Source organism: Mesitornis unicolor, unplaced genomic scaffold, assembly GCF_000695765.1.
Source record: "Mesitornis unicolor isolate BGI_N332 unplaced genomic scaffold, ASM69576v1 scaffold12807, whole genome shotgun sequence".
Classification (NCBI taxonomy): Eukaryota; Metazoa; Chordata; class Aves; order Mesitornithiformes; family Mesitornithidae; genus Mesitornis; species Mesitornis unicolor.
The window spans coordinates 584-10,763 of record NW_010197139.1 but is presented as its reverse complement, the minus strand read 5'-3'; the positions used below and the strand labels follow the sequence as shown (position 1 = coordinate 10,763).

At 52.4% G+C, this 10,180-nt stretch overlaps 1 protein-coding gene across 1 annotated transcript in view; it reads right to left on the bottom strand.

Annotated features, from left to right (window-relative positions):
• Positions 1–256: 256 nt before the first annotated feature.
• Positions 257–10,180, bottom strand: part of LOC104543977 (glutamate receptor ionotropic, kainate 2-like) — a gene marked incomplete at its 5' end in the record, with an annotated part of 10,275 nt that continues 351 nt past the window's right edge. The window contains 4 exons of the mRNA XM_010188709.1: positions 257–545; positions 1,508–1,758; positions 1,967–2,189; positions 7,880–8,097. Of these exons, the coding sequence (XP_010187011.1) occupies positions 351–545; positions 1,508–1,758; positions 1,967–2,189; positions 7,880–8,097 (887 nt within the window). The remainder of the gene's footprint in view (positions 546–1,507; positions 1,759–1,966; positions 2,190–7,879; positions 8,098–10,180) is intronic.

The following is a 10,180-nucleotide window of genomic DNA, read 5'->3' as shown; positions in this document are numbered from 1 at the left end:
TTCCAGTGTGTAAACATCAGACTCCGGGATGGTGGTGTTGTTAGGACTCCATGAGGCCTGTGGGATCTAAGCATTGGAAAAGAAAAAAAAAAAGAAAAAAGGAACGAAAAATAACCAAACCAAACCAGAAAAGCCCCAAGACCCAGGTCACAGTCCGTGCTCTGAAGTTCTTGCTGTTGCGCCGGTGGTCGATGCTGCTGTGTTGCAAAGGCCTTGCTCTTGAAATGAACCAAACCAGGCGTTTTGTTTTGTATCGTTTTCTTGGTTTTTAATCCTTTCTTCCCCAGTTAAGAGCGCATCCATCCTCGTCCGCTGCAGGTCCTTCCCTCCCGCCCCCCTGTCCCCGCTCCCTAGGGGAAGACGGGCGTCAAGCCGGTGTTGCAGCCCATGTTGTCCTTGCCCGGCAGCCGGCGGTCGTTGAAGGTGTGCATGTTGATCACGGCGTCCGTCTTCACCATGACGGGCGGCTGGGGCTTGTGCTTGACCCGGCGCTGGCAGGTGAGCGACAGCCGGATCTCGTCGGCCATGGCGCTGCAGAAGGAGCGCTGGGGAGAGCAGGGACAGAAACCGCCGTTAGTTCTGGCAAAACGCTCTGCAAGCACAGGGGCTGCTGACAGCGGGCTCTGCAGAGGCCACGCGCGGGGCCTAGGCTGTGTTTAAGGCATCGGCTGCGCTTAGTGGGGTTCAGCGATGCACGGGCATTTGGCTGACCCCTCTCTCCTTTGGCAGGGATGGGGCCTTTGACGCGCTAAACTCTGCAAAAGGCAGAGCTAAAGGCGGCTGCTGGGGCTTTGTGTGAGCCCTGCTGGGCTGGGAGGTTTGCGTGCTGCAGTCACAGGGCTGTGGGATCTGCTGGGCTGGCTAGCGGGCAGTTGGCCTTCATCCGTCTGCCTCACCCCGTGGCAGTGTGCTTTGATTTCTGGTCGTGCACACAAAAGCGCTTTCCACTGTGCCATGACATGCAGGGAAGAGGGAAAAACATCCAAACAGTCCTCATGAGCAGTGGGATGGGCTGTTCTGAGCGTTGTGACAAGCTGGTGAAGTGGTGTGAGGCTGACCCTGAGCAGTGCCTTGAGGGTTTTAGAGCAGGAGTGGGGAGGAGCTGGAGACTCCACGTGTGTATTCACTGTGCTTGGAACATGCAGTGCAATTGCGTGGGATAGTGGTGAGTGGATTTAACTGCTCAGAAAGGTCCCTCCCTGGGACCCCTGTCTGTGCTTTCATGACTTAGGGGTTGGTTTGCTCAGTTTACCCTACAGCAGTTTACTGGTCTCGTTACCGCAGCAGCAGATAACCCTGACCAAAGCAGACATTATTTTCCCCCTGCCCTCGGGCTGCTGGAGTGGGACAGAGCACTGAGCCTTAGGGGACGGCGTTCTGGGGGTGCTGCATTGCAGCCCTTGGTCCCCTAGGCAGCAGGGGCAGGGCTGAGCCCCCTGCCCGTCTCTGGGGCCAGTCCTCAGTGTCTGGGGTACTGGTGGTGCATGGAGCTGGAGGAGATGGGTACCTGCTCGCGCTCGGCCGTTTTGCGCAGCTTGTAGATGAACTCCACCATGGCCACGAACACCGACAGCACCAGCCCCGCAGCCAGCACGATGAAGATGCCCCCGATGTTCTGGATGCCCAGCGCGCTGGCCTCCTTGTTCTCGTCCTCGGGGCAACCGTTCCCTCGCCACCACTTCTCCTTCATCACGTGCAGCTTGTCCTCCTCCTGCAGCTGGAGGATGGCGATGGTGATCTTGTCCCTGTACGGTGACCCTGGGGAGGGGAGCACCGTTACAGAGGGAACGTAGGACAAACGTGACACAAAGTGCATTGAGCAGGGCTGTTCAGACTGCCCTTCAATGGGGTAGGCTTTGGTATTTGGAAATTTGCTGATGCAAGTGGAATGTCTTAATTCCCTTTGTTGTATCTGTGGTAGCCAACCCCTCCTGGGCTACCTGTGGAGACCCCCACGGTCACTTACCCATGGGAGTGCCGATGCCGTAGCCCTTGGAGTCGATGAGCCCCCCGATCTGCGTCAGGTTGCAGTTCCTCTGCGTGATGTACTCGATGGTGGTGGACTCCATCAGCAGGGCGTAGTCGGCCGTCAGCGTCCGCTGGATCCCCTCCTCGTTGTTTTTAACCAGGGCTGTGGGTTTGCTGCTCATGAAAGCCCACATCTTCTCAAAGGTGGAAATCTTGGATTTCTGGAAAGACAATAAATACCCCCCCACCCCCCAAATAAGAATTACTCTTCTGTTTGCTGAAACTTGGTGGTAAATGATAGTACCGGTTTGAGAGCAGATCACGTACTGGGACTGTTACCAGTTTGAGCTTGTGGTAAACACCTCTCTGCCCTCATTGCCCAGCATTGTTTGGCCTCAAACCTGAGGTGCTGTGGTGGCACTGGGCAGCACTGGTTTCCATGGGGCACAGCCAGGCCGTGCCTCGATGCCCGGCAGCACTTGCTGGTGTGACAGGCCATCGGTGTGGCTGCTTAACTGGATTAGATTCCTAAGCTGAACTCTGCTTATCCTGTAATGCTTCTGCACAATGAGAGAAGACAGAGCGCGTTTCACAGGGCATGTTTTCCTCTTCTGCACTCACTCTATTATGTCTTTCCCCCAGCATCGCAAAGAAACATGTCTCCTCTGAGATGTGTGCAACTGCCAAACCAATTTAACGTATACACATAAACAGAGGCACAGAAATATTCAAGAAGATTGTCTTACGGCTAAAAATGAACATGGATATTCTTTTACTATCAGCAGGCGCTCTGTTAAGAGAGGAGGAATATGTTTTCTAGCTTAGTATTCATGTGAATGTTTTTTTTTCCTCTTGGAGAAAATGTGTTGGGTCAGAAGATATGCGGTGTTTTCACGTCTTTCCATAACATCTGAAGTATCCTCTTTATCTACAACCGCGGTGTCTTTTGGGCTGTCTCAAAGACCTAACGGGCTGCAGAAGGAGCCTCAGCTTTCTCTTGAAGCGCGTCCGTCTGTGGTCCCCGCATCCCCGTGGGTGAGCGTGGCGCTCATGAAGCAGCTCTGTGCATCCCCTGAGCCTTGTGCTCGTGCTGCTGCCTGCTCCGTTCTGCTTTCCTGCCGGATTTCTTCTTGTCCTGGGTCTCTCGTGTCACAGGAGGCAGCTCAGTCAGCCCAAACCTCCTCCTCTGCACGGCTTAGGAGCCTGAAGCTGCTGATGGAGGGGCTGGGGGGGCTGCATTTGGGGAGGGCGATGCTCCCCAGGCCGCAGGGGCTGCGCTTTCTGCTTCGGCCATCTCCGTTTTGGGTCTCTGTCCATAGAAAAGCAGGAGATGGAGCCCCAGCCCATCCCAGCTCTGCCATTGCACCTCCCCTCTTTATTTTCAGTATCCCCCAAAATGTGCCCGCACGGGTTCCTCTGATGAAAGCACTATAAATGAGGGTAAATTAGCTAGGACAAAAAGTCCCTCATAATGCTTTGTATTTCAATTGCTGCGCCTGTCCACATCCTTTTTCCAGCACGTTTAACAGAAGTTAAGCAAAAGCTGAACACCCCAAATTTGGTCAGGGTGCAGGGGCAAGGGCCCTTCCTCATCTTTAACCTGCGGGCCCGTTCTCCCACCTGGAATAACCATGGCCTCGTTTCTCCCCCGTTAAAGCTCCCGCTCGTTACAATGCACTTGACGAAGGTGCAGGAGTGGATGTGCCGCAGCAGACTTCATTCTGGAGGCTGGATAATCTCCCTCGCTTGAGAATCTGGGCCAGTGCCCGAGGTAGATTTGTGGCATCTATCAAACCTCAAAGAGCAGCAAGGAATGTAGCCTCGAAAGGATTATTAAATATCTGTGCATTACAATGGGTAATTGAAATGAATAGCGTACTCGGCTGGCTGATAACGACTTGTTTAACATTTATATAGTTCACATCAGAAGCCCCTGGGTTCTCTGGCTCTCCTCTCTCCTTCTCTTCCTGCATTTAATGCTCCTTGGGTGTTGACACAGAGCTCTTAAACAACATCGCTGTTCTCCCAGTTTAAGGCGCAGAGCAAAATAAACTGGCAAAAAATCAATAGGCTGCGTTTAGTGAAGCTAATAGGACTTGCATGAGGCATTGTAGCTCTTCAGGCAGCTTAAATTACAAGAGACAGGGCTCCCTGCAAGAGAAAAAACACTTTTCTCTCCTCTTCTCAAATCACCGCGTGTGCCCCGCGGAAAGGACTTAATTGCGCTCTGCAGTGCCAGGGGGAGCCCGGCTCTGCCTGCGTCCACCCCGCGCCGGGGGTGCTGCTGGGGGCACCACGGGGTGAGCACCCTCTGTGCTGGAACTCATTTGGGAATGATTTAGAGTTTATTTGCTGCTCCTTCCCTCAACGTGAGATCAGTGCTTTCCCAGTGAGAAGCCAGCAGCTGTGATGCTCGCAGCTCATGGACCTGGCTGCTGTTGAAAGCCCAATTTGGAGGCCATTGTCAGTCACGGTGAGCGCAGTCATCGATCAGAGATTGCAGCGGTAACCGCGGTGCGGAGCGAGCCGCGCTCCGGCCCTAATTCAACCACGGGGCGCTTGTCCTGTCAGGGGAGAAGTTGTTCCTTCCTCCCCAAAATGCTTCAGGCACGCTGCAGATTTGGTCACTTATTGATGGGAATTTGGATGACCTCGCCTGAGAACATACTACGCAAATGTGCAAAAATGCCCTCGTTAGGGACACTAATTGGTTAGTAATTTAATAGCCAGTAAAGAATGCACGTAAGATGTTTGTTTTGCTGGACTTTTTTTGACCTCTGATTTTACAGCATGAGTGAGTTACCTTAAAAACTCCTTCCAGGGGTCAGTCACTGGTTTGAGCTGCTGATCGCTGTGGCTGGGTGCAGGTTTCTTCTCTCTGAAACCACCATTGACTTTCATGGGCTGCAGAAAAGCACCGTGCGTTGGTGCAGGCACAGACCCTTGGGTACCGTCCCCACTTCCCCTTGCCCTGGTGCCAGAGATGGAGAGGAGCCGCTTGGCCGCTCTGGAGCATGAAGATAAATGTCCTGACACCGACTTCTTCCTGGCAGAGAAAGTCGGGAGCGGTGAACTCGGGAGGCTGGAAATGATGGAGATTCTCGCTAACGAACACGGGCGGCAGCTGAGCGCCGCTGATGGCCACGGTTCACGGCGAGGGCCGCGTCGCTCTCCTGCCCGTTCCTGCACGTGGAGCCTCTCCTGGTTTGTGGGGATAAATCACAGCAGAGTCTGCTCCGCCGCCTCCTGCATCTTCACGCAGCCTGGATTAGCGCTAAATGAGGTGCGGGTGTGAAAGCTGCGTCCCAGCCCTTCTGAATGCAGCGATGGCAACGGCACCGAGAACGCCTCTAAATTCATTCTTTAGAGTCACAGCTCAGAGGCTGCCGTTAATAACCGATGCTTCAGGACCAGTCACCCAAATAAATTAATGGAATAGTTTAGAGGAGCAGTCCAAGGCATCTTGCCAAGCCAGATATGCTTTTTTATCAGTGAAATTGGCAAGAAAGGAACTTTCAGGCTTAAGATTTTCAATTCCAGCCTGTATGAAAAACTAAATTGATTTTCACCAACTGAAGATACTTACTCTTGAGGATTTAACATTTCTGTACAAGTGAATATCTGTGTACGCACATACACGGCCTCTCACACCCGTACTCCAAGCTGCGCGTTAAACCCGGCATTTGTTCAGCGAGCGACAGCATCCTCTGCACGGCACCGAGGGATTCTGGCACGATTTATAATGAGCGCTCGATGCTGCTCCTAAATTAATTGATCCGTGTTTATTCCTGTAAGTCGGGCTGCATTGCCAGGGAATAAATAGCTTCTCAAAAGTTCCTGTCATGAGGTTGAAATCTGTCAGTGCGGTTGGTAAAACTCCTCTGCTTCCCGTTTGGTTGGGGCGAGATGGCTCAGTGGGACGGGGGACCTCTGCAGGGGCTTCCACGGACCCTGGTGCTGTTTGAAGGATGTCCCCACGGTGTGACAGGGCAGTGGGGTTTGCCTGGTCGCTTGGCAGAGACCTCGCTGCGGGGTTGGGTTTGTGACTCTCCTGTGTCTCTGCACACCAAGGACACATGAACACAGCACCGCGTCCCACACCAGCACCCTCGCTGCTCCAGGAACCCAAACGCTTCATAGACTCACAGAATACCAGGTTGGAAGGGACCACAAGGATCATCACTTGTCAGAGGGGACATCCCTGAGAACCCACCTCCAAACAGTAATAATGATAACAAAGAAAAAGGAGAACACACTGCATCAATAAACCCTGCCAAGCGCCCGTTAGAAGCCTGAAGAACATTCTGATGGGTAATGATATGCAACAATAAATATACCGTGTCCGTGATGATTTAAAAAAAGGCAGTTTCCTTTTATTCCCACATAAACCTCCTACTGGAAAGAGTAGTTAAACCACAGCAGTAAAAGTCTGTCTTTTCCCAGTAGCTGTTGTGGGTTTATGTTGCTGCTGGAAGGTAACACAACGCGTCTGACCGTGCCAGAGACAAACCTGCATGCACAGCTCCGCTGCAGAACCAGAATACCAACCAGCAGCGACCTGCTACTGTGGGCAATGTGAGATTTCCTGGAATTCATTTGATTTCATAAAACCAACCAAATTCCTCCGTGTTTCTTTACCAGTCTGCCAAAGCAGGCACAGAGATCTGGAAAGTGCAGGGGTTCCTTAACCAAGTCCTAGCCAAGAGAGGAATGCTGCTGCATCATGTATTAAAATTCAGCTCATTGGCTTCCTTTAACGAGTCCTGGCAATTAAAACTGCTGACGGCCTGGCCTAGCTGCCTTTACACCGTGCCTGTTCACATTAGTGCAGCATCCCAGGCACAGCCTGCGTTTTAAAGCAGCAGCCGTGGATGTCCCACTCTGGCCCATGGATTTCCCTCTGGATTCAGGTGGCCGAAGGGGGAGGAATATTCCCCCAGCTGGGGTGACCATTCCTGAGGTCCATCACCCCTCATTTCTGTTCCTTGGGTCCATCACCCCTCATTTCTGTTCCTTAGGTCCATCACCCCCCATTTCTGTTCCTTGGGTCCATCACCCCCCATTTCTGTTCCTTAGGTCCATCACCCCCCATTTCTATTCCTTAGGTCCATCACCCCCCATTTCTGTTCTTTCAGTCTCTTTTTAAAGTGTGTTTTCGCAGGCCAGCTGTGGGTTTAAAGGTTTTTCTAAGTCTCTCGGTTTCTTCCCATTTTTGAAGCAATGGTAAAATCCGAATGCCCTCAGCACCCTCCTCCTCAGTGTCGTCTAACTTCTGAAATTAATTATGCTTTAAAGAGAAGGAATTAACACAATTTGATCCTGATGCATTAGTGGCTTACGTTGCCCTGGGTTTCAGAGGTTGATAAACCTGACTACATTCATGTGACTACCTGAAGGACAAGAGAGGTATTTCAGCTGTAGGCAATGCTGGTCAAGGAGGGTGTTTTGCAGCCCCTGCCCAGCTTTAGGATTCATTTGTCCCCCGTCCCCAAAGCGGAGTTGATCCTGCAGAGACCAGGATGGAGCTGCCATGGGTGAGATGCAGAAATAGGGACGATGCTTTAGGGAATGTAAGAGTTTTCTGTAGGGCCTTAATATAAGATGTACCTGGCCTGTTGTGTGTAATGTGTGCTTTGTTGTAGGGTGTCTGAGCCAACGTTGGTTGGGTACAGTGTCTGGAGCTGTAAAATCAGTGTACATTTGTAATTGTGACTTCACTCAGTGACGGGGAGAGGGGAAATGAGCCGTGATGTGAGTGTGGGAAAGCTGAACTACCAGGGGCCAGGTTGTGACCAAGACGTGGCACTCAAACCTGCTTGGGGGCAGCAGTGGTGGCTGGGGGGTTTGGTTTGCTCCTTGTTCTCTGCGTTGCGGCTCTCCCAGGTGCTGGGAAGCCTCTGCCGGGTCTCACCTTGAAGAAGGTCATGGTGGCTCCGTCCTTCACGGCTCCGTACTCTATTTTTGTCTGCTTTGCCAGGTCGTCCGCCGAGTCGATGGGGGACTCCATCCTCTCCACCGTCAGGAAGGCGGCCAGGTTGGCCGTGTAGGACGAGATGATGATCAGGGTGAAGAACCACCAGATCCCACCGATGATCCGTGTGGACAGGGCCTTGGGCATCAGCTCGGAGCCTGCGGAGAAGGAGGGATGGAGAAAGGACCCGTTTTACTCACACATGTGGACATTATATACATTATATGTATAGAGGGTTAGGTTTAACTATCAAAACTATAACAGCTAAGCAGTCAAAGCAAACTGGTTTTGAGGCAGATTATCCAGACCTCTTTCTCGTGAGGGGATGGGGCTGTAGCATTTGCAGAAGAACCCTCCTCCTTTATTGCTGACCTTGGGTGCAGTGCACACTTTACAGGAAACATTCGAGCTGAAGTAATTAACTAGGCTGCTTTTATGAGATTTAAATAGCAAGCTATTTATGAACTTTTATGAGTGTTTTGTTCTGCCATTTAAAAAGTGCTTTGCTTTTATGTGGATTACTGTTCAAAGGGCTCACTCTAGGGAGTGTGTTCAAATACACAAGGTTTTAAAAAGAAATCAAACGGAAGAGAAAGGCGCGATCAGGGTCCAGTACTTTGAATGCTGGTTAGAAGTGGGGAAGCAGGAGATATTACAGCATGAAAGCTGTAACGGGTCTGGGATGACTTTTATTGGGCAGACATGAAGGACTAAACGGGTTGTGCTATTTCTGTAATTGCCCAAGACACCTTTGAAAGCCAGGAAAGAGCTCTGGGCTTGAAACAACTGCGCTCAGACCGTATATCCAACCTGGAACATGCAGCAGAGATTGGGCTTTGCAAAGCAGTTTTGAGCAGTGCAGCATCAAAGCATAGCACGGAGCATGGGTTTCTCCTGTCCAAGTGTGGGTTTCTCCTGTCCAAGTGTGGTGAGGAGCGGACCAGGACGCGGAGCAGCCCTGGGTATGGGGGGGCTGCCTGGGTCCTGCTCAGGATCCTGCTTTTCCCCATTCCATCTCTTGCCCTTTGATGCGTTGGACGGCGTGGCATCAGCCTGGCTTTGAGGTATTTTTCCTCTTAGATGCAGAATAGAGTTAAAAAAGAGCAGAGCTGTCTCATTTGTCAGCATCTGATGAGGGTGCTCCATGGCTGCACCCGCTCGGGCCGGGCAGCGAGCGGGATCTCGGCCGCCTGCAGCAGGAGGAGCTGCAGAGCCAGGGCCGGGGCTCGCTTGCTCTGGGTGCAGCCGCTGATGCACGGAAATCAAAGCGTGACAAACGTTTGACATTTCCCACTTATTTCCATTCCTGGGTTTTCTGTAATTAGATCACAGCTGAATTTCTTTCCTTGTTCAGAGCTGCTCACAGGCTCCCTCTCTGCTGTCTTCCCAGCAGATTTACTCTGTTCATTCAATCTCTATATACACCATTTGCTCCCTTCCATCCATATGACTGCAATCCCATCCCTGTCCCATTTCTGCAGTTGCTCTGGTCCCTCACACTGGTGCCACTGGAGGTGCTGGGTCTCACACACAGGGGCTGCAAGGCAGAGCTGCCCTGGGGAGCTCCCCAGCCCTTGCCCTGTGCTGGGGGAGTTTGGGGCATTTCACAACGTGCAGAGTGACCAATGAGGATGAAACAGAGATGGACCAGGGGGCAAGATGCCCTGTGTGCTGTGAGAGTTGATTTAAAACAGAGCGAGCCAGGACAGAGATCCTGAAATTAAATTGCTTGAATTAACAGAAGTAGGAATTTGTGGAGTCTGTGGGACGCTGTTGTTGAGTTTGGTGAATTAAACAGTGAGGGCAGCGTTCCTCCTCGGGGCAGGGCGTGTGGGTACCGCTCCGTGCAGCACCACACGTGTGGACGTGGCTCCAGCACCTCATTGCAACCTGGGGAGCTGCTCCTCCTGACCCCTGCCACAGCCTGCACGCTTCATTAGTGGTAATTATCATTACACAGAGCCGTGTGTGTGCTGGCAGCTCGCAGGGCTCTGCCTCCTGGGGTGAGCAATGGGGCTGCAGGGTGGGCTGCTGGGATGGGGGCTCTGACCCACAGAAGGGGGAAAGGACAAATAGAGGCAGATGCCAAAGAAAACCCCAAACTGAGAAGCCCCAGCGTGTTCTGCCACGGAAGAAATCAGGTGGGTTTCTTGGCATAGAAACCCTGGGCCTGTTCCCCATCTCCACATCCCATCGGGAGCAGCGGGCACCGAGCGCTGCCCAGCACAGGGGGTCCCAGGA